General features: G+C 33.2%; 2 protein-coding genes and 1 non-coding gene across 6 annotated transcripts; all 3 read right to left on the bottom strand.

The window, feature by feature from the left end:
• Positions 1 to 5112: 5112 nt before the first annotated feature.
• TRNAW-CCA (transfer RNA tryptophan (anticodon CCA)) lies at positions 5113 to 5184 on the bottom strand. Its single transcript has one exon. It is a non-coding gene; the product is annotated as a tRNA-Trp (tRNA).
• Positions 5185 to 5613: 429 nt separating this feature from the next.
• Positions 5614 to 8797, bottom strand: LOC145018388 (Putative N-acetyl-gamma-glutamyl-phosphate reductase). Of its 3 annotated transcripts, none has more exons than XM_078976283.1 (13): positions 8643 to 8797; positions 8294 to 8399; positions 8100 to 8225; positions 7921 to 8028; positions 7753 to 7839; positions 7611 to 7661; positions 7453 to 7524; positions 7158 to 7338; positions 6770 to 6850; positions 6531 to 6610; positions 6320 to 6409; positions 6007 to 6135; positions 5614 to 5930 (listed from the first exon to the last, which is right to left on the bottom strand). In XM_078976283.1, exons 2-13 carry the CDS (start codon positions 8354 to 8356, stop codon positions 5823 to 5825), a joined length of 1176 nt encoding a protein of 391 aa, XP_078832409.1. In that variant the 5' UTR covers positions 8357 to 8399; positions 8643 to 8797; the 3' UTR covers positions 5614 to 5822. The 3 variants fall into 3 exon arrangements, with proteins under 3 accessions (XP_078832409.1, XP_078832408.1, XP_078832410.1); XM_078976282.1 differs by having other exon boundaries at positions 8294 to 8373; XM_078976284.1 differs by having other exon boundaries at positions 8294 to 8373; positions 8663 to 8797.
• Positions 8798 to 10113: 1316 nt separating this feature from the next.
• On the bottom strand, positions 10114 to 22075 carry POK2 (phragmoplast orienting kinesin 2). Of its 2 annotated transcripts, none has more exons than XM_078972852.1 (37): positions 21833 to 22075; positions 21055 to 21745; positions 20810 to 20965; positions 20636 to 20719; positions 20430 to 20549; positions 20223 to 20336; positions 20059 to 20151; positions 19807 to 19967; positions 19649 to 19723; positions 19483 to 19570; positions 19331 to 19389; positions 19164 to 19227; positions 19022 to 19087; positions 18767 to 18907; positions 18491 to 18595; positions 18180 to 18415; positions 18009 to 18078; positions 17887 to 17934; positions 17762 to 17806; positions 17513 to 17674; positions 16271 to 17413; positions 15858 to 16175; positions 13402 to 15756; positions 13213 to 13320; positions 13008 to 13129; positions 12841 to 12928; positions 12667 to 12741; positions 12329 to 12577; positions 12163 to 12261; positions 11967 to 12044; positions 11815 to 11873; positions 11598 to 11709; positions 11408 to 11518; positions 11153 to 11320; positions 10798 to 10863; positions 10541 to 10660; positions 10114 to 10435 (listed from the first exon to the last, which is right to left on the bottom strand). In XM_078972852.1, the coding sequence occupies exons 2-37, from the start codon at positions 21742 to 21744 to the stop codon at positions 10313 to 10315; spliced, it is 7971 nt and encodes a 2656-aa protein (XP_078828978.1). In that variant the 5' UTR covers position 21745; positions 21833 to 22075; the 3' UTR covers positions 10114 to 10312. The 2 variants fall into 2 exon arrangements, with proteins under 2 accessions (XP_078828978.1, XP_078828979.1); XM_078972853.1 differs by having other exon boundaries at positions 15858 to 16172.
• Positions 22076 to 23879: the final 1804 nt, after the last annotated feature.

The raw sequence follows: 23879 nt of genomic DNA, 5'->3' as shown, positions 1-23879 counted from the left end.
CAATTTTGGTCCTTAGGGGAACTATTGTAATTTTTAGGAGGAGGGTGCATATGTTGGGCATTCCTCTTAAACGTTGCGCATACGCAATCAGGGGACAAACCCTAATATTAGGGTTTGAACCCTATTTAAGCAACCTAATGTCCTAAGGTTCTCTCATTTCCTAGCCTTTATTGCCCTTTTGAGTCCCATTTCGAAACCCTAGCTCATTTCAAGAGAGAGTTGACATTTGTGTGTGTGTTATTTTGTGTATTTGAAGTAACTTCAAGAAGATGAAGCTTGGAAAATGAGCCTTAATCAAGGAGGAGCTTGTAGATCCAGATTCCATTCATCATTTCCAACTTTATTGAGGTATAAAGCTTGGACCTTGCTCATTCTATGCTTAGATCTAGTTGTTATGGAGTTTTGATCACTTTTTGGTCCCATGAACGGGATCTAGTGGAATTTTACCACTCAAGAAGTTATGAGTTGCTCCTCTTGATGTTTATGGGATCCCTAGTCCATAAAGTTAACATCTTTATGGTTAAGGATCACCCATGCGTGAGTTTATGTCCATTTGGTGAAAGTAGGATGCTAAATCTAGGGTTTTATTTCATTGAGCAATGCAAAGTCTCCAAGTTAATGACTTTATGGATTAAGCCGTTCCCCAAGGCTTGGATCTGAAATTTGGACATTTAGTCTTAAGCATTAAGGACTTAATGGATGAAAATAGATGAAGGCAGTATATGTTGGGCATTCGAGTGCGTACGTTGCACATAAACGTTTGGATCCTCGACTTGGTGTAGCCACCTAGTATGTTGGCGTATAGGGGAACACTTAGCATTCGTGACCAGGTGGACTTTTGAATTTTGGGCTGCCTTTGGGTTTTAGGGTGTTGGGACACAATTTGTTCTGATTATGGGCCACTAATAGGGCTTGGGCCTTCTTGGATTTGGGTCCATGTTAGGCTTTAGGTGTTCTTTAGGAATTGGGCCATTATTTGGGCTTTTGTGCCATTGAGTGTGGGCCTTGGCTTTTGGCCTAATTGAGGGAAAGGTAAAAGGGTCTTTTACTATGGGGTTCGAGATTAGTTGATTTGAGTCCCGCTTATGGTTTATGACCCAATTATTAATTAGGGCTTTATTTGGTTGGTTAGTACATGGATTCTCCGGTTCAGCAACCCAAGCATTTATTTGTTTAATTGACAACAGACTGAAGTGAGTTTGCTCACTATACTGTAGGACACTAGGGATTGCATGTGCTTGTAGTGTTTGCGACTGCTTCGGTATGTGTTGTATGCACGTGTGCATGTTTGTTATATGTATGTGGGGTGAAATAGACCGGGTACAACATTGAGCTGACATATGAGTTGAAATATACTTAGGGGTGAAATAGACCTAGGGGTGAAATAGCCCCAGTACAGCCTTGTGTTGACATATGAGTTGAAATAGTCTCGGGGGTGAAATAGACACAACACAACCTTGAGTTGGCATATATATATGGTATGCAGTATTTTAGAGAACTCATTAAGCTTTGTGCTTACGGTTTCCAGTTTATATTTTAGGTACTTCTTGATCGAAGGGGAAGAGTTCGAGATAATCGCATTGCAGACACCATGACTTTTCACTTATTTGACCCTGATGTATTTTGGATGATTATGGATAGACTATAAAGACTATAAATTCCTTATGGTTTTGATAAACACGTTAGTTGATGTTTATTTAATATAAAAACAAAAAAAATTGGTTATGAGTTTTTAGGATGTTACATTTGGTGCTTTGAAGAAGAAAATTGTGTCTTTGGTCCTTAATCCAGCAAGCAAATCTCATCCTCATCATCTTGATTGTATTCTTGACTCTTGTAAATCCTCAATACTCTACCTTTAGTGTTCAAGCATGCAAGATATAGGCTTTACTCTCTTTTCTCTAAGTTTGGGGTGGTTTGAGTGAATGGATTCCATAAAGTTGGCAACTATATGGATCCTTGAGGTTCCTTTGTGGTCTCTTGTCCCAAGTCTGAAGAGTTATAGAGTGTTGGTTCCTTGAATGGAGTTTTTAACCTCCTTTTCACCATTTTAAATTAACTTGAGCTCAAGACATGCATTGGACATGCATGTCTATAAAGCAATGATTTTTATGATGCATTGGGTGTCGTAAAGCCTTTTGGAAAATCTGAGTGTACAACTTGAAGGATTAAGAGCTTTGCGCTTATTGTTGTGGATTTAATTTTGTTTCAGGTACTTCACATTCATCAACAACTTTTGTGATTTCACATTTTCATGATACTCTAACTTTTAGGATGATTGTATTTGCATACTTATGGTTTTCTTGACTTGGTTTTTACGGAAATAATGTTTTTACCCTATTTAAAAATGAAAATTATTGGAGTTAGACAATCGGGAAACAAAGCTTGGACAATGAGATTGATTATAATCCATCTTTCACGTCCTTAAGATATCTTGTATAACGGAGAAATATTTGATCGCTTATCTTATGACACATAACTGACTGGGTCAGAGTTAGACAACAACTTTTGAGAGCTACAAGTTGCTAATCAATTTTGGAAGTAATACTAGAAACTATAGTTATTAGAATTATCCAAGTGGGAGATTGTTGAATTAGGTGTCTAAGCTCATGATTATAATTAGTATAAACTTGAATTGATAGTACCACAATCCTTTTGGGTTGCCCTCAAAATTAGCAATTAAATAAGATAGCTTTTAGAAAGAGACTGGTTTATTAATTTATTACTTGGTTAATAAATTAATTAGAAATGAAATAAATGATTTGTAAATATATTATGAGAATAATATATTAATTAGAAATAGTAATATTTAATTAAGAATTAATCATAAATTAATTGGAATTAATTTTGGGAATAAATGGATTAATTAAAAGTACAAGGGTTGAAGTATAATTGTTTAATAGTTGAACAAGAGGCATTCTAGAACCATCCTAGAGTCGTGGACATTTTTCTATGGTTCTAGAGGATCTAGAATATCTATAATATCCAGAATTATCCTTGGAGGATAATTAGGAAACCAGATAAATACTAAAAGTAAGATAATGTTATTTTATTGTTTTGTGACTTATCTAGGGTTTCTGGGTACACTATATAAAGACCCCTAAGCCTCATATTTTCGTCCAAGCATTCTTATAGTATCTAGGGCTGAAATTCTGTCTCTCTCCTCTCTCTCTCTCTCTCTCGCTCTCTCTCTCTCTTTCTCTCCAAGCTCCTTGGTCGCTAGTGTTGGGTGTGAATCATTAGAGGCACGGCACTTGTGGTGCTTGCTCTCTAAGCTTCAACAACACTAAGGATTTGAATTGTTATTGCTATATAACAATTAAGGTATGTTTTTCTTAAATTTAATTATCATTTTGAAAATATACTAGTTGGATTAGGGTTTCCTAATTGATGTTCAAATGTGGTATGTTCAACTAGAGAAAACATAGATCTTCAAATTAGGGTTGCATGCACACATAGACTTTTATTTGTTATGCTCAAAACCCATCAGAAACATGTAGTCCAACCTCGAAGAAATAGACATAAAACCCTTCCTTTCCCATCGACGGTCTTATCAACAATAGATAAAAGGGAAGGGATCTCATCACCATCTTCATCCACCAAGTGGTATGTCTCAATGATTTTTTCAAAACGAGTGGGTGAAATAGTAGAATGGATGATGGGCATGGCTAATCGATACATTTTCATCGGAGAAGAAGCAATTTGCAAGAAACTATAAGAAAACGGAACGAAGGAAGAAAGAGGAAGAAGGAGGGATGGGACGGTTATTAAATATGAAGTGAAAGAGCGGGAGACGATGATATGATACATTGACAACATGCATAACTACCTACATCATACGCTTTAAACCAGACGTGTGTATCCCAGATGATGTTTTGTTACCATTCGAGCAAATTAAACTCAATTATTGAAGCCCGATTGCAACTCGTCTTCAATAATTGGTATAGGATGCTTAATGGGGTATGACATCAACCCATCTACACCTACTAGGGTTGGCAAAAGAGGCATTATCCAACCCATGGATTCAAAAAATACACGAGGAAAACTATACAAGCAATATCATTACTGCCTACAAAAGTACCCGATAATATATGCTCGAATAAAATACTCTCTTGGTACAAAAGTAATATCCCAGGAAATCGGGGGAAATTACCCAAAAATATTATTCTATAAAAACAATAGTAACTAACTAATGGATGACAATGTCATTTTCTGAAAATATGAATCAACCAAAATCCCCTTTAAAAATATAAATACCACTCTATATTGAATAAGTTGGTACGCAGCAACAAAAAAAAATACAAAAAGAAATTTTGATAGCGGAAATCACAGGTTGTTAGTAAATCAAAGAATTCAATTTGATTATTCATTCTTACTATTAAGCATTTGAATCATGGATTGTCTTCTTATGACTCATCAATAGATAGATTCGTTTTTTAAAAGAACCGTTCAAGGAAAAGCAACCTCCTCGCCCACTATCGGTTGATCCTCAAGTCTATCCCCCCCCCCCCCCCCCCCCCCCCCCCTCTTCTTCTTCCATCAACTAAATAGATTCTTAAATCTTGTTCATGAGATTAAGAAAAAGAATTGTCTTTCTAAATTCTTCTAATTTTTATGTTATGTATAGTAAATTACTAACTTTTGTGATTTCATAAAAAAAATTAAAAAATATAAATAATGTATTTGATTAAATTTGTAATTTTCACTTAAAATTATTATCGCAAATTTTACCTATTTAAATGAAATTTTTCATAATTTCATGAACTTTTAACAAAAAAATATATTTTAAATAATGTGTGAAATCATTTTATTTCGTCCATGGATATATATTAAAAATATATATATCATCTGGGATATATATTAAAAATATATCATTACGAAAATGTGATTATTCCGAATGAAATTTTCTACGAAACCACCAATACCGGTGAAGTAATCAAAACGGCCCGTGATTGAAAAGTTTAAGTGCCGACGACTTGGACCGATTCGTATTTTGAATTAAATTATTGAACAAACTACACGACAAAAATCTATTTTTATTTTCATTTTCAACATTCAATTTCAAAAAATGTCAGATCTTCATATCATCGTCATATAAGAAAAACAAAAATATGAACCTGACGTGAATCGAACACGCAACCTTCTGATCTGGAGTCAGACGCGCTACCATTGCGCCACAGATCCATTTGTGTTATTCTTGTATTTTAATTTAATTTATCATGAATTTGTAGAACGACTTTTGAGATTATACTGAAACTGTTTCAAGACAAATTGATAGCATCTATTTGGTTTTACTGGTCTGTTCAGCGTTCACTTTGAAGCATACCAACATTTTTGGTTTATTTTTTATAGAATAATTATGTATTATAAATGATTACAAAAACTATATTGTTAGAATAACAAAATCTTAAAGTGTCGAATAAAAGATTTAGTATGTTATAAGCATTTAAATACACATTGGGTTTTTGACTTGTTACACTCTTAGCTAAGTTTTTATATTTTACTCATCTGAGAGAAAATATGACTTAAATCCATCCATTAAAAGAAAAAAAAAATAGTAGAAACTGTTACCACTGCCAAGAAAATTTGTCAGTATGAGTATTGTTAAACTGATAAATTGAAAGTTTTCTGGATTCAATCTTGAATGATAGGTTTAAAGAAATAACATAAACAGATTACACGTTATACAAAGATTCCATCAAACAAAATAACAAAAAAGAATCTGTAAATTTACCTGAATGATTCAAATTCCAATCTAAATAAATATAAATCTACCCAAAAAAAAAAAAAAGTAATAATACAGATTACACATAAAATGAAGATTAAGGAAATAAAGGCATGCATTTGAGGCCAGTGTTTTCTGGAATTCCCATCATCAAGTTAAGATTCTGTAAAGCTTGACCAGAAGCTCCCTTTACAAGATTATCAATCTGCAACATAATTTATTTATTTTATATATAAAATCACCACATCAAAAAAAAAAATGAAAGTATAATAAACACATACCACAGATATGATTATTGCTCTTCCAGGGATGCGATCAGGGAAGACATTTATATGACAGGCATTAGAACCTTGAACATATTTGGTGTGTGGAGCTTGATTATCAGGCAACACAGCTACAAATTCTTCATTCTACAAAATAATAAAAAATAAATTACTTTTAGTAAAATTAAGCGGTATAATAGTTTTGCAGAGGCTCCTTGCGGACACTGCTAGCAGACTATTGTGTATTTGATTTACATCTGACAGTGTTGTGGGCCCGCTTAGAGGTTGTTGGAAGAATAACCAGTGTAAATTAAAAATAAAAAAAAATTACCTCATAGAAGCGCGACAACTGTTGTTTCAGATCTTCAACTGAAACTCCAGGAGCCATTTGTATGTTTATAGTTGATTGCATGCCTCGGCTCTAGAATTTGATGGAAAATTAGGTGTTTGATTTAACAATTTTGATTAAATAGAATAAAAAAATAAGATAAGATTAGCCAATTTTATATATAATTTAATGAAGAAGCGAGAGTAATAATTACCATTGGCATTAAAGTAGGAGTAAAGCTGATGGTCACATTTGAATTTGCAGCATTCGATAGCTCTTGTTCAATTTCAGGCACTAAAATTAAACCACAAGTATAAAACATATTAAAATACGATAAGACAGGATAGAACAGGTTGTACTGTGTTTTGCATGCATTGGACTGTGGTTGACGTGATTGGGACAATAATTATGCAAAAAGACATGAATGCCCTCCATCATTGAAAATAGCCCTACCATGACGATGCCTTGTGATGCCATAAGAGAATATTCCTTCTGATATTTCTGTGTATAAATTTGCCTCTTTTGCACTACGTCCTGCAAGGCTCACCAAACATTTACATAAATACTCTACAAACAACTTAATAGAGAAATATTCCTTTCAGATATTTTTCTACATATGGGTGATTCTTTTTCCCTTGATACATAAAGAACGACTTAATAGATGAAGTCATAGAAATAAAGATTAAGATTTCACAATACATTAAGCCAGGTTTTTGGTTTAACCTATTAAGTCATTCTGTCTAGATTTAAGTCAAAAAGAAACAACCATATATAGTTGTCATGATTACGTGCTTAACCCATAAAGCTCATTAAGTAAAAAAGAAACAGTCATATAAGTAACCTGCTCCACTAACTCCAGAATTTGAGACAATAACAATATTATCCAATGCAATAAGACTAGAATTCATCAAAGGAACAAGAGGGAGCAAAACAGTAGTAGGATAACATCCAGGATTTGCAACAAGACGTGCATTTTGAATCTTCTTTCTATATATCTCACTCAAACCATAAACAGCTTCTTTCTGCAAACATATCAACAAAAAGACTCTATAACAAAAGGAAACTTCTTTTTTTAAGAAATTGATTGATTTAGTAGTTAAGAGTTTAGGTATACAAATATAATGAAGAACTTAGACCTGCAATTCTGTTGCTTTATGAGGCTGACCATACCATTCTCCATAGTCATTAATATCTCTTAATCGAAAATCCTGCAAAGATTGCTTGTTACATGTTTTGTTGAATACTCAAAATGCTGAAAAAAATTAAGAAAAAACTAGAAGTTTATAGAATGTACAGCAGAAAGATCAACAATCTTTAAGTTGGATGGAAGGCCTTTGATGATTTCCTGCAATATAATTATTTATAAAATATCATAAATAAAAAAAAGGTGATCAATGATGGAATTGATAAAAGGGTATTGTAGAATTGAAGACAACCTGAGTGGTGCCATGTGGCAAACAACAAAATACAGCATCTACAGTTGAAAAGTCTGCATCTTTTACAGCAACCAAATCAGGTAAATCCTGCAAAATATAGAAGCAACAATGCAAGATAAATGAAGCTTATTTGAACTACATGGTAAATGAATTTGAACAATTGAATACCTGTGTGATTAGATGTGGAAATACTGATCCGATTGATTGACCAGCTTTTCTATCAGCAGTCATTAGAGAAATGTCAAAGTAAGGATGGTTTGCAAGGAATCTTATAAGCTGTAAAAAAGGGTGGATTTTTTAGTTAAATTATGAAAAATGATGAGAAGATGTGTAAAAGAATGATTTACCTCTACACCAGTGTAACCACTAGCTCCAAGAATACCAACTTTAATAGACTTATCTGATTTCTGAGCAGCTGATACCACTGAAAACCTCGTGGGCATTTTCCTGATTTTTAGCGATTTGGATTCTTCCTATAATTCAATTCAAATTAGTATTTGTAGTTCCTTTCACTAAGGGTTTGACCAGTATTGATACGAACCTGGAACCTTGAAAAGCACCCTCCATCCATGAAAATTGAACGCAGAGCAGCCATGGAACTCATTTTCTACTCAAATAGCACTACAATATGGCAACAAAAAGATGAACTGAAGCTGAACAGTTAATAACAACAAACAGATTATCGGAATCATGCACAAACGTTTTAAATTTGCCTGATTTACTAAAATGTGGGTCGATTATGGAAAGAAAATTGGTTAATGATTATTATATCCTAAACAGAAAGCATAACCGAGAATACCCATCCTCCTACTCCGTCTATCTGATGAGAATGTTGAAGCAATCGGAAAAAATGAGTAATTAAGAACAATGTAATGTGTATTTGGACATACCTTTGGGAATTACAGTATACCTGATACTGAAATTGATCTTGTTTTTGCCGGATTTCGAAGAGCAGCTTCCAACTTCAGTTGAGTATGCGAGACACGATAGAATGGTGGACCAAAAGGAGGCGGAGGAAGGGTTTATTAATTAATTCCAATTAACTGTTATGAACCCCCAAAGGGTTTATTAAGTTTATTTCTTGGGTTAAATACAGAAAAAGACACATCTTTTCGGATTCGAACTTTTTTTTTTTTTCTAAAACTTTATAGTTTCTCTATTTTTATTTTTTTAGTTTGACCGTTTTAACATTTTTTTGTCGTAAAAATTTTATAAAATGTTAGAGAATCTTTAATAAAATAAAAAGTTAAGTGTTATATATATATATATATATATATATATATATATATATATATATATATATATATATATATATATATATATGCAAAAAAAAATCTTCGTAAACTATCCTTTAATTTATTTATTTATTTATTTAATTTTTACAATTTAACCATCGAAACCGGTTAACATTTCTAAAATAACTAAAATACTCGATTAGTATCAGTTTAACTGAAAAAAAAAAAAAAAAAAAAAAAAAAAAAAAAAAACCATGGATGATTTTTTCGTTAACAATATTAAAGTTTTCTAAAGATATTCTTTTTTATGTATATTAAATTTATTTGAAGAAAACTTATATTATTTATTAAAAACATAAAATACAGATATCATCTACATCTCTTTTATTAAAAAAACTTATGTTTTTTTATTAAAAAAACACAATAATGATAATTTATATATGATTTTAGGATTTTTTTTTTGTGATTCTCTTTAATAAATATCATTACTATAATCATAAAGATATTATCTATATACAATTCCTAAATAGAACCCCATAATATATTTGGCCTAGAACTCATTCTTTGTGACAAATCAACAAAAATCTTATTAATTGTATTTAATATATGTTTTTATAACTATTGTAGCTCCTATATTAGGATTATTGTCATAAAATTCTCATATTTACATGAAATGTGTCGTTATTTCCTAAGTATCGATTTTTTAATAATTATTTTTGCAAATAAGCATAGGACCTTCCATGCTCGACATGTGCATGTGGTCTAATGCTTCCCCTTCTTCCCCGAAGACAAAGGTTGAAGTGATGATTCGTGGATTTACGTTTTTGGTTGGAACTGAAATATAAAATTTCTCAGAAAAAACACATTAGATATGAGTGAAATGTGGACATCTTCATAAATTTATACAAGATTGTATTCTTAAAAAAAAAAAAGGCGCAGATCTTAAATGAAAAAGATAAAGGTGGCAAGGGGAATCAATTTGCCCTAACAATTAATTATAAACCATAAAGTTGGATTGCCTCTACAATATTTTTAAAATGGTTCTTTTCTGTTATTTTTAATAATGGGTTTTCTCTACATATTTTTTTATGTTCAAAATAAAAATAAAAAAAATACTAGTAATTAATTTGCATCTCATATAAATTGCATCAACATATAACTTATATAAAATGTGTAGCAGTAGTAAGTTGACAAAAATTGTGCTTTTGGTTTTACACACGTGCTATAACTATACAAATTTGTGCTTATGGTTTTAAAAACTATACAACAACAATTTCAAGAAATCTTGAAATGTTAAAACTTTTAAAGTAATGAAACCATCTTTTTCACCGATCTAAAGTAGTAAGAAACGGACTTCTGAATGTTCTTCTACTGTTGATAGGTCTGTTTTCCTCAACCGTTTGTGGCATCATTTCAGCCAACCGTATTCTTTCGTTACTGATCCTATTCTGTTAAGAAAACATTCAAATACATATGACTATTTTCTTTTCTTTTGACTTAATGTAGATAGAATAAACGATTTAATAGAAAAAATATGTGTATATCTTTAATACCTTATGTTGTAGATCTTGTAATTCTCTTTCGAGGGTGGCCACACGTCCCTGCAACTGTTCTAATGCTTCTTCCGCCATGGAAATGCTGACATCAGATGTCGGCCTTGTTATGCCAGCTACCTGTTTTGCACAAACCAGTTGTATTGTGTTTAGTGCAAAAGACATAAGTGCCCTCATGAACAAAAGACTTCCAAAAAAGCATGGATGTTTTTATATAATAATAATAATAATAATAAAACTCGACAGTTGACACAAACCTTTAAAATGCTGGTGCACAAGGCTGCCAACTTCTGTGCTAATAGATCCCTCTCTTCTTCTGTTCCCTGTGAATAAAGTAGATAACAAAATATAAAGTCAAATCTTTCATAGCATGGTCAACCTTTTTTTTCATTAAGTTTTGTCTGGATGTTTACAAAAAATCTTTGAATAAACAAAATATTAGAGTAAATTACATTTTTGGTCCTTGAAGAAAACTGATTTTTCAGATTTGTTCTTATCAAATTTTGGTTCTTATTTGAGGTTTTTTATCACTGTTGCAAGTAAAATGACTATATTTTGTGACCAAATTTGCAAAAATCAGCTTTACTGAGGGACCAGAATTGCAAAAATCACCTTAAGTTTTTCATGAATTTGTAGCTCAGTTTCCACATCAGAAAAGTCGTTCCCACTTTTTGCACGTAAATTAGCAAGTTCTTCCTTAACACGACAAAGTATTTCATCTGATCTTCTCAGCTTACGAATTAATTCATCATTATGATTTTTTAAACTATTATTCTCCTCCTGTTATATAAAAAATAATCATCTTTAACAACATTTTGTCCAACCAATATAATGATTTGGATTATTATTATTAAAATTATATCTTGCCTTTATTTTCATATGGTGATGAATTCTTTGTTGAATATTTTGCTGGCCTGATAATTTCTTGACTTCAGCTTCAAGCTCAAGGACTTTCATCTTGTGATTAGCAATTTCCGTCTATAAAACACAAAGGCAAGTTAACAAAATAATTTAAAAAAAATAATAAAGTGCAAAAAGGTTATTTAGGATTTTAAACCTTGAACATTTCATTTTCGGTTTTGAGTAAACGATCTCTTTGACGAAGTTGTTCTAATGCAACTTGTGCTGTGATCAATTCAGATTGTTTTCTTTCTATTTCCTCCAGCCACCTAATAAATAATATTATTAAAAAACATAATAATAAGTATAATAAGAATTTCATACCAAACACTAGTTCAAGTCTAAAATTAAAACTTGGATGTTTATTTGTTTACCCCTTTCGCTCCATAACTAACTCATTCAGTTGCTCCTTTAACTTAATAACCTCCTCTTCCTGCAAAAAGAAACATACATCATTTTTATATATATAGTATTATTATATAATAACATTTTGTTGGGTCCCACAAGATGAAATTGTTTACATTACCTGAAAATGTACTTCAGTATTATTATGAATTCGAGCATTTTCGGTTATTTCCTCAATTTGGTTGCCATCAATCAACGACTGCAATTAAAACAAACACATTGATTATTAAAGATTAAAAAAAAAAAAAATCAACCTACAAACTTCTAAAAATACATTAAAATCACTAAAAGAAACTAAGTTTATAATAGCTTTTTACCGAATAAGTTGTCATATCCATCTTTATGCCCAACAAATCACGCAACACATCATGAGTCATGCTCCCTGACATAGCTAACTTTGCATTCAATGCAAATATCTGAAAATAAAAATTCATGTAAGACATGATACTCTTTCAGAAAAAGATAAAGATTAGAAATTTATGCCTCTTTTTGGCGACTTGCAGCCAATGCTTCAAGCTCTTCAATTCGCTTTCTTGCAGTAGTAAGCTCTTCATCTCTCTCAGACTTCATTTGTTGTGCTAATCCTATTCCTATGCATTTAAAAGGGGAACCAGATCCTCTTGTTCTTGATCCATTCTTTTCTAGTTTCTTTGATGGTGAATTTGAGATGTGGGAAACAGAAACATCTGATTTGACTTGCTCAGAAACAGCCATTGCCTCCAATGCTTTAAACTGTTTTTTGAAGTTAACATTGTAAAAAAATATATACATATATATCAAGAACTTAATAAAAAAAAAAGAAAAATCTAACTATTGTTTACCGTTTGTTTGTACTCTCTAGCTTGAGCTTCAGCATGCAGATTAAGCTCGGAAATGTGGGCTTTATGTTGGCCAATCTGAGAAAAAAATTAAAAAAGAATAAAAATACAGGTTAAATTAGTTATAACTTACATATGGGTTTAATCAGATAGAATAAAAAAGAGAAGAACTTGCACCTCTTTATCCTTGTTTGCAATCTCTTTTTCAAGAAGTTCAACCCGCTGAAGGGACTCTTGAAGACTTTTCTCTTTTTCATTCAAAGCTCTGTAGAAAAAAAGAGTCATGTGTCAACAAAAATGCACAATTATTTCAACGTTTCTTTGATGAGTTATGGTTATCAAACCTTTTTATGTCTGAATCACTAGTTTTGACTTGGTTGATTTGTTGTTTAAAAGCATGAAACTCTAGTTCTAGCTCTTCCCTTTGCAATCGTTGCCTTTCTGCATCTCCTTTGACCATGTCAACCTTAAATATACAACAAAAAAGTAAGTTTTATCTAAATTTTTACAATAAAATGCTAACTTCCAATAAATAAATAAAAAGCAAACCTGGTTTTCAAGGACAGTCACCATACAATCCAGCTCTTCAACAGATTTCTCATATAATTTCACCTCCTCTTCTTTCTCTTCAGCATACAGTCTACTTGTTTCAGCAATCTATATTCAAAAAAAGAATTAAAAACGTTGTAGAAACAAGATTTCATTAAGTAAATACAAAAAACAGTAACACTCAACTACCTGTTTGGATTCAGTAGCAATTGCCTCATTTTCTTCAGCAAGAGCTTGTGCCATCTCTAACTCCTTTCTTACTTCAAGAAGCTCACAAGTTCTTGATTCAACCAATGTTTCCATTTCAACAAGATTAGTTCCCAATTCAACCAATTCCATTTCCATTCTCTCATTAGCCTCCTTGACCTTTGCCAATTCCATTCCGGTCGTCTCATGTGCTTTTAAGGCATCTTTCAGTGTTTGGATTTCAGAAAATAGTGATTTTACCAACTCACGCTCTCTTGAAACATCTGCTTCAAGTGCATTGATCATGGCAACTTTCTCCTTCACTTGACCTTCAAGAACTTGACCTTTTACAATGTTTTCATCAAGCTCTTCCGCTAAAGCCTCCAGAGAAGCTTCTAATTCTTCAATTTCATCTTTCTGATCTTGAGTTTTGGAGGAGGATTCCTGTAACAACTGTAAATCAAATACTAATCCTTCAACGACTTCATCCTTTCTTTCCAACTCACTGTGTACATACATATTTTCAGAAATCACCTCGTTCAAGATGGAATCTTTCAATTGCATATCCACATTAGTTATAATCATGTTTTCTTCAAACTTCTCAAGAACCAAAAACATGCTTGTATTCTCAGTTTCAAGAATCTTTCTTCGTGAATCGATTTGCTTTAGTTTTGATGACACATTAAGCAGCTCAGTTTCTTTTGCCTTAACATCTTTTTGCAAAAACGTAACTTCAGCTTCTTTCTCCAACAAGATGGAATCTTTCAGTTGTATATCCATATTGGCATAAATCATGTTTTCTTTAAACTTTTCAAGAGCCATAAACATATTGTTATTCTCGTTCTCAAGATTCTTTTTATGTGAATCCATTTGCTTTAGTCCTGATGACACAATAAGCAACTCAGCTTCTTTTCCCTTGACATCTTTGTGCAAATTGGCCACCTCGGTTTCATTCTCCAACAGGATGGAATCTTTCAGTTGCATATCCACAATGGCAATGATCAAATTTTCTTTAAACTTTTCAAGAACCATTAACATGCTGTTATTCTCATTCTCAAGATCCTTTCTTTGTGAATCCAATTGTTCTAGTCTTGATGACACGATAAGCAGCTCATTTTCTTTTTCCTTCACATCTTTGTTCAAAAAGGCAACCTCAGCTTCTTTTTCCAACAAAATGGAATCTTTTGATTGCATATCCACATTAGCCATAACCATGTTTTCTTTAAACTTCTCAAGAACCATTAACATCTTGTTATTCTCATTCTCAAGATCCTTTCTTTTTGAATCCATTTGGCTTATCCCTGATGACACGATAAGCAGCTCGGCTTCTTTGTCCAACAAGATTGCATCTTTGAATTGCATATCCACATTAATCATAATCATGTTTTCTTTAAACTTCTCAAGAACCATAAACATATTGTTATTCTCATGCTCAAGATCCATATTTTGTGAATCCATTTGTTTTAGTGCTGATGACACAATAAGCAATTCAATTTCTTTTACAAACAAATTCACCATGAACTTCTCTTCAAGATCTCTCAGCTCTTCATCTTTATCCATGGCATTCATTTCCTTCACTAAAGCAGAAAGCTCAGATCCCATGTAATTCGATCTTTCCACCATTGCTTCCTCTTGAAGCTGTAAGCTTAGTATCCTCTTTTCAAAACTGGCTAGCTTCATGGAAAGCACTCCAGTTTCTTCTGTACTCTTAGTGACATGATCAAAACTATTTTTGATGTCAGCAAGTAACTTCCCTTGAACCACTCTACACATTTCCAGCTCTTTTCTTGATTTCAAGTTATGGTCCTTTAGTTGTGACACTAGAGAATTCGATTCACATAAACCATGTTGAAGCAAACCGTTTTCTGCATTCAGTCCAGTTACTGTTTGCAAGAGTATTCCCATGTGACACACATGTAGCACTGACACAGCACAATCTTTCATAATAATCTCAGACCATATGTCTTCAAGCCATGAATGAATTAACTTACTTGAATCATGAAGGTGAGACTTCATGGAAAACAAATCAGACACTGTTGGCATCAAATCCTTGTCTACCAAAGACTGGATTTCCATAATCATACCCTCGAGCTCCCTTACTTCTTTCTTCATTCCCATAATATCTTCTTCATAATTTTCCTTAAGGGTGTCACTCTCATTGACTAAAGCAGCCTCCTTTTTCTTCAAAGCTTCAATGTCAAGCTTCATGGTTTCATTTGCAATCACGAGCTCATTGATCATAACATCTGCTTCTTTGATTGTGTAATGAGCCTCTTCAAACTTAGCAAGAACACAAGAAGATTCTGCTGCATGTTCTGCTGCATTTACCTTCGCATCCATAAGTTCAAGCTCGTAAAGCTGTGTAGTTAAAGAAAAATGTCAATTATAAGATACCCTTTCGACAATTTCCTAAAAGGAAAACTTTTTATGTTCAATCATAGAGGAGATGCATAGCATACCTTTCTTTTGTAAGAGCATGATTTGCATGATTCTTGTAAAAGTTCTTCAACAGTTTGTATCTTGTGATCCAAAGAACCCATTGCTCCTCCAATTTGATTTTCAAAATAATCAACAACAGATTGTAAAGCCATAACCTGATGCATTAGGGTTTCAATACTTTTGTGATTCTGTTTTTCAGAAAGTCGTGCCAATTCTTTCTCAGAGTGTAGTCTGGACATCTCACTTTTCACTCCATTAAGACTCCCAAGGGCAGTCTCTAGCTCTTTCTTCAAAAGTGAAATCGTATCATCCCTGCGACTCATATGCAAGTCTTTCTTCTGAAACAACAATAATCAATGAATTACAATGCTTTAAAAACAAAAACCAAATCCTGAAATTTAACAAAAGTGTATAATCCATTTTCAAAAGTTACCTTTTTTGCTTCACAAATGTCCACAATGTGACGTCTTTTCAATTCCTCAAGCTCAGCTTCTTTCTGTGTCAGTGCTTCAAGACAACTATCTTTCATCTCAGAGAACCTGTTTACGATCACAAATGCAACCGTTGCAAATGCAGATGCCTTCTTTATCTGCTCCTCCCTTTGTTTATTTTGTTTGATCAATTGACTGATTATTCTGTCCTTTTTACTGCAGTCTTCTTGATGGGCTTCTGTCATTACCATAGTCGCCCCTCTTAGTGACCTCAGCAATCCCTCCATTTCATTCCCTCTGTTTTTTGCATCTTCTAAACACGCATTAAGTTCCTTTATTCGTGACTCCTTTTCAAATATGCTTCTTGTGATCATCTGTAATTGGTCAAAAATCGTAACATCATCAAGATCATGTGAGATGTCCTCAAGTGTCTCATGGCCTGTAGTAAGAACATCATGTATCTCATCACTTAATAATTGCCACTCTTCAGATAAGCTGCTCAATTGTCTCTCTTTCTCTTCATACTTCGATTTGATCTCTCTTTCTTTCATGATACTGTCATCTAATTGCTGTTGAAGGCTGCAAACTTCTTCCTGCAAACAAACTATAACTTCAGCAGTTTCAGCCTCGACTTGCTTCCTCACTTCATCCATTTCTTCTTCATTTGATGCCTGAAATGCCTTATCAGTTTTGTACCAGTTATTCGTTCTCCTAGCTTTTTCAAGAGAATCTTTCATCTTGTTCAACCTGTCTTGTGATTCTTGACTGAGAATCGTATCTTTTTTAAGCTCTTTTTCATGAAGTATTTGAGCATACCGATCATTACTGTTTCTAAGAGCTTCCACCTCATTGATAGATACAAGTTGTTGAATCTCAAGAGCCTCAATGACAGATTTTGCTTCCTCAAGCTCCTCCTTTAAGTCTGTATATTGTTTTGTTATCAACATATACTTCTCTTCAGTTGACTTCAAATTTTCTACTATTTCCCCACGGGATGAACTCTCTTCCTTGAGAAGTGTCTTTAAAATGTCTACTTCCAGTTGAAGATTCATAACTTCTTCAATGTAATTCACATGAGTTTCCTCCCTCTTTTGGATTGTATGTAAAGACTGATCGCCTACAGAAGCAGCTTCTATTATGGGGTCCTGAAAAGAGCATCATAATGAACCTAAACTGCTGGGAATGTATATTATAATAATTTATCTTTGTACAATTATTATTTCTTATAATAACCATAAGTTTACCTTTATGACCTCAGTAGCAGCACCATGGTCATGTGCTATAGATTTCTGGTTTTCCAGTAAAGCATTAAGGTCTGCAATCTCCCTGCATAGTTTTTCATTTCTCTCTAAGCAAGAATTTAGGTTATTTCTGCACATCTCCAATTCTTCTTGGCTCTTTTGCAACTGAAAAATGTAACATTTAAACTTAGACTGATAATACGTTTTTGTATTTTACTGAGAAAAGGTAAAAGACCAAGACCAAGTGCAAACCTCTAATCTAACAGAATTGTTTTCTTTATTGTCCTGTGCAGCTTCCTATTGCCATTTTCAAGAAGTTACTTAGTAGATGATGGGTAAAATAGGAAGGGTTAAATATCAAAACTTGCATATCTTACCTTTTGGATCTGATCATGTTGTTTGTTCTCATCAAGAAAGAGAACCAACTGTTAAAAAAAGATTTTGGTTATAAAAGTTTCTACAGCAAGAAACCAAGTTCCAGTTAGGTTTTCATGAGTACCTGATTCCTCATTTCAGATACTTCCTTCAACAACATTTCTCTCTCCCCTTCCTCATAAAAGTCTTGAAATCTAGAAAATGAACATAACAAGTATTAAGACTAGATCAAAGTGTTTTTCACATTATAAAACCCTAAACAATTCTTAATAAAATCCTTTTTGATGAAATATACCTTCTAAGTTGCTCAAGAAGCCTAATGTTTTCCAAAGCAAAGCGTGTTACTTCAGGGTTCCTATCAACTTTTGCACGAAGCATCTGAATTTCTTCAATGAGCATGTTATTCTCTTCAAGCATATAAGAGTCTGCAGGCATTGATCCAGCAAGAAGAGACTTCATTCGATGAATCTTGTCTTCTCTAAACTTCAACATCATCTTTGTGCACTTATTGTCATCCTCTCTTTGACGAACCTAAAAGTAAATTTCAGTTTTAAATACAATATGCCAGTAATGTCATATTATATACCAAATTGGATAACAATTTACCAGTCGATTTAACTGTTCTATTTCTGCTTCAAGTTGTTTAATAGAAGCTTCCGACATTTGCTCTCTCCTCAAGGCTCCAGTCAATGAAGTCTCCAAAGATTTCAGCTGAGAAACAGAATGAATACAAGTAAATGAGACCCAAAATGGTAAAATCATCTAAAAATAAGGCTTTGTAGTATCCAGTTGAAAAACAAGTACAAATAGCAGCTAATCATTATAATTTCTTGTGAATTAGCACACTGAAATAGTAGGTAAAACAATAAACCCCCTAAATACCTGTTTAGAGGAAACCTTCAGGATTTTGTTATCATGTCCATTGCAATCATTGTCTTGTTCTTGTGTAACCTCTTCAATGACTTTTGGACCAAATGCTAAAGATCTGGATATATTGTTCCTCTTAAGGATAGCAAGCTCCTCCTGATTAAATAAAAAGATGGTTACTTTACCATAAATTTAGGTACATGCTTATTATAGAATATGGAAACAATTTTATTGGGTTTGAAAAATAACAATAGAAAAGAAAAGAATTACCTTTAGAAGTTGTATCTGCTGTTGAAGCACCATGATATCTCCGGAGGCATCTTCATTTACAACAGCCTTGGAAAAAGAAAACAAGATGAAAAGTTTCAAAAATGGTGCTTTGAATAAGATCAAAATTATGTAACTTGCTTACATTGTTCTGAATAAGTTTTGCACGCTGAGCAAACTTGAGAGTGTTTAACGTTTCAGTAGCAGAACTGACATGGAAAGACAAGATAAGATGGTTGGTTTATCATTAAAAAACAGGAAGAAAACAAGAAAGTTAGATTATTAAATAAAAGTAAAAATATATAAACATACCATATCGAGGGACTAACATTAGCAATTATCATTGTTTTCGAATTACCACCCAACGAGTCCTGCATAACATGTTGTAACTTGTAATCATAAGAAAATGAAAAATCATGCTGAATTTCACAGCAAACAAAAAATTAAAAGTTTAAGGTATTCACCTGTAGAAGGAATGTCAATCTTGAATCTCTATAAGGAACATGACGTGTCCTTGCATTAGCACCATCTACTAGGACCATTATCACATGACTAGAAAGATAGATTCCGTGTTACAAAAATATGGGAACACAAAACAAGAAAAAATACAGCAAATAAAGCTGTTCATACCCTAGGGTAGATAATGATTTGTTTATATTTGCAGCTTCCTTTAATCGTTCACCTTCAGCACCCGAAGTTTTTTGTCTATTAATACAAAAGGAAAAGATTTGATGAGTAACAAAACAAGAAACTATAAAAAAAAAAAAGATTGTAATCAAATGCAGCACCTTTCTGAACCAGCTAGATCAACAAGATTCAGCCTTGCAAATCTAAGGTTAGATGTTGAGTCCTTCTCCCACCTACTTTCAATCACACATGTGAAAACACTGTGGGAACGACTGCTTTCTCTATTCATATTTGTTGCAGCAACTCTCCTATTTGCAGAACCCTATGTCAAGAAGCATAACAGTGATGAGAAAAAAGGTAAAATAAGTAATGCCATTTTACCATGAGATAGTTAATAGTTATTACTAAATTACCCGACTCAGAAGCCTAAGGATATCACCCACAGTGTGAACTTCACATTCTGTAAGATTTTCCACATACACTCCCTTCTTGACATCCTCCCTTAGCTGAAAACTAGAGAAAGTTAGATGACTGTAGTACTTGTAAGGTACTAAGGTTATTAAACTACTAAACTTACTTGCAAATTTGTAGATGAAGGGTCAAGAAGATCAGTAATTTGCTCATTGTAGATTTCTAGAAAAGAACACTTGCAATTGTATGTCAATCTTTCATCCATTCGACTCTCTTCTTCCTGTACATTGGAATGAAATTTGCATTTTTCAGGGTGAAGAACTAAAAGAGTGTGAGCTAGAAAATGAAGATACATATATTATGCTGTATTTACCGCAATGATTCTAGCAAATAAAAACTCAAACATTCGTGGAGTCATTCCCCGTTGTGGACTTGGTTTTAATTCAAGTTCATTTATCTCACCAAGCATTGTGTGTGTCTTTCCACTTCCAGTCTACATAAGTAAACAAGAAAACTAAAACATGTGTATAATACTATTTTAAAGATGATGAAATGCAGAAATGCATATAATAATGTTACCTGCCCATATGCAAAGATACAACTATTATATCCAGACAAACAATTCTCCACCATTGGCAGACCAACCATCCTAAAAAGAGTTTCCTGCACAAATTCGTACTTCTTGTAACACATTGCAAATAAAAGAATCAAGTTCATGTACAAACAGAACTCGGTATTGTTCCTTTTTGGTACCTGGTCAATTGTTTCACAAGCAACATGGTCAAAAGTAAATCGTGTTTCTGGATGCCCTACCCAGGTCAGGCATTGTGCACTTTCTTGTTTTAAACATCTGTTGTAACCTTGAGCACTAAGCTCCATGTTGTTGAGTGGACGAATTCGTATCAAAACCTTAAAAAAAGCAAACCCCATAAGCTAAACCTTTTGAAGTTGAATAATTGTGGGATTAGTATGGATGTTATGTCAAAAAGTGAACTTACTTGTACATTATGATCCATCCAGAATGATGGATCTTCTTTGAGGTCAATATGTGGTACCTCCACAGTATTTACAGTAGTGTAGGTGTTCTGAAGTCCTCTAGATAACGCTGCAAAGCTTACATTGCTGCGCACACCTCCACTGATTGGAGGCCTTGAACTACCTCCCTGAGACAGTCCTGGATTTGGAGGTTTATTCACACTCTTTGTAGGTGTATTCTGTGTAGAATTAGACTGTGTATTCTGGGTAGAATTACACTCTGAATAACCTGAACTTAAAGCTCTTCCAACTGTTCTGCATGACCTAGGAGTGTTTGTATTCATGTTCATATTCATAGTCCCGCTTTTCCCCTCCATCCTTGAATCCGAACCCCATCCATATCTATTCCTAGCTAGACCTCCTTGTTTTTCTGGAGTTTTCATTGGCATCCCCGATTCTGAATGCTTACTGGCATTGACCTTAGTGGGCGTTCTATCCAGTTTCGAGCTTTTAAACCCTAATTCCTGATCACGCTTACCAGGGTTTTGCACAGGGTCTCGAATTGCATTCAATGGTGGCCTGGAGGACGAGTCGGTACCCATCTGAGATGCTGATGATTCATGAAGCTTGCCATTTACAGGCATATTTTCAGGTTCATCGAAATCAGTACTTTTACCAGAATTCCGACGCAAGAACTTGAGATCTCTCAACATTCTGGTTAACAAAGGAAATAAGAATTTGAAAAGAGAATTGGAATATTATAAATACAAAAACGATCGAGAACAATAATAGAATGCATACCTGAAAGATGAAGTGAGAAATATTATTCCAAATCTACGGCCAACCCCTGAAATTGTTCTTTAAAACAATCAACACAAACTGTAGTATGACATATGTTCTTAGCTCTACGTGAAAAACGATGAATGCTGATTCAAAATCTCTCAATCTCCCTCTCACTCTCACCCTCACTCTCTCCCACGCACATCAAGAATCCATTAATGATGGAGTTGAGTTTGAATTTGTGGAGAAATTTGAAATGGGGTAGAAAACATGTATCGCGCTTTTAATTATTTAAATATGGAATAGGGTTTGTATTGTAAAAAGAAACAAATAAAGGGGAGAATTAAAAAATAAAGGGTATTGCTTGTAGAGGGCTACTTAACGGCTATGCATCCAAGGGGACCTCTAAATTTTGAATTTAAACTTGGAGAAAATACGAATCATATCTACCCCCACCGATTAACAAAATAATCAAATCAAACTAAGTGCTTTTTTTTCGTTTTTCTTATTATTTTTTTTATTTCAGTTTATTATTCTCTTTTTATTTTGTTTTTTAAATATCAGTTTTTTTTATATTTTGATATCACTTTTTTATTTTTTATTTTATTTTAGTTTTTTACTTTTATTTATTTACGTTTAACATAAATGCTTTGATGTTATTTATATAAATTATACAATTCATCTTGAACATCAAATTCTAATCATCTTAAATTAAAAATATCATTACAGATACAATGTTCTTTAGACCCTGTTTGGTGGGGGAAGAAAGTGGAAGAGAACAGAACTATTATTTTTCAGAAGGTGTTTGGCGCAAGTAAAGCCAGAACAAAAAAAATTTTGACCAAGTCCAATGGGACTATTCATATAAAAAAATAGTCTCACCCAAATAGGTGGAACACGTTTTTATTTTCTATTTCTTGGAGACTTGGACAGAAATACCCTTATTAGGAACGTTTCTGCAGCCTCGTCTCCATTTTTCTCGTAGCATCATCTCGTCTTTCTCACTATACATACGCTGGTAGTCGATTATCTTCTCCGCATAATCAACCAAGTAATTCTGAGTCTAATCAATTTCACGATATCTCATCTGCAATGAATTCAATTTCAAATGTGCGATGTTTCTTTCTCTACTTACATGTTTCTTTCTATACTTACCTGATTGATTTCAAATTTCAAGCTTATTTCTCTTTTTATTCACTTGCAACGATATGTTATTAGTTATCAGTTGCATTGTATTTTGTTTATCTAGTTTTACATACTTGTATCAACTGATTTCAAGATTTTATGTTTGTCGTTATACTTACATGCGCCTGATCTTTCTAAATCCAAATTTGCCTCTATTCTTTCTAACCCTAATTTTTTTATCTTGATATACCCTTAAATCCAGTAAAGTGTTAATTGACATCCCTTTTAAAAGTTATAGATTATGAGAAGCACCAGAATTCAGAAACTTCGAGCGATCAGGAAACTAGTGGTTGCTCGTTGTCACCTGATAGAGCCAAAGATGGTTTGGATCGTTCTTATGAGTGTACCTACTACAAAAGAGGGTTCACAAACGCTCAAGCCTTAGGAGGTCACATGAACGTCCATAGGAAAGACTTTAATTTATTGTTATAGTGACCATTGACCATTATACCCCTTGAATGAACACAATTGCAGGTGTCATTTGGTTGTAATACTTAACTTACTTTTGATAAATGACCAATACACCCATGTATATCCATGAATCATATCTTCACCAAATTCGTGCTCCCGATCATCTAACAATTTGTGTATAAAGCACCAAGATTCAATGCCACATTCCAATAATCTATTTTACTCGATTACCTTTATGATATTGCTTGAACACATAGAAATAATTTTTAATCTCCCAAACTACAAAATGATTAATGCATAAAAAAAAATCTAGTGCGATAATATGATTTCCATCATTGTTCTTCAAATATTTAAAATAAAAATTACCTTACATTGACAATTATACCCCTTGAATTTACATTGATCATTATACCCCTACATGAATACAGTTGTAGGCATCATTTTTTTTTCATCCTCGCCTTATTTTTGATAA

The sequence above is a fragment of the Lactuca saligna genome, chromosome 9, assembly GCF_052625555.1.
Source record: "Lactuca saligna cultivar CGN05327 chromosome 9, ASM5262555v1, whole genome shotgun sequence".
NCBI lineage: Eukaryota > Viridiplantae > Streptophyta > Magnoliopsida > Asterales > Asteraceae > Lactuca > Lactuca saligna.
The sequence above is the reverse complement of the archived record's forward strand: the minus strand, read 5'-3'. Positions and strand labels throughout refer to the sequence as shown.

Coding starts and splice junctions, on each gene's coding strand:
- POK2 (XM_078972852.1), bottom strand. CDS start 21,744: ATGTTGAGAGATCTCAAGTTCTTGCGTCGGAATTCTGGTAAAAGTACT. Junction 15,757..15,857: donor CATGCTCTTACAAAAGAAAG/GTATGCTATGCA, acceptor TTAACTACACAG/CTTTACGAGCTTGAACTTAT. Junction 12,262..12,328: donor CTGCAAGTCGCCAAAAAGAG/GCATAAATTTCT, acceptor TTTTATTTTCAG/ATATTTGCATTGAATGCAAA.
- LOC145018388 (XM_078976283.1), bottom strand. CDS start 8,356: ATGAGTTCCATGGCTGCTCTGCGTTCAATTTTCATGGATGGAGGGTGC. Junction 7,339..7,452: donor ATAAAGCAACAGAATTGCAG/GTCTAAGTTCTT, acceptor ATATGTTTGCAG/AAAGAAGCTGTTTATGGTTT. Junction 6,136..6,319: donor AGTTGTCGCGCTTCTATGAG/GTAATTTTTTTT, acceptor ATTATTTTGTAG/AATGAAGAATTTGTAGCTGT.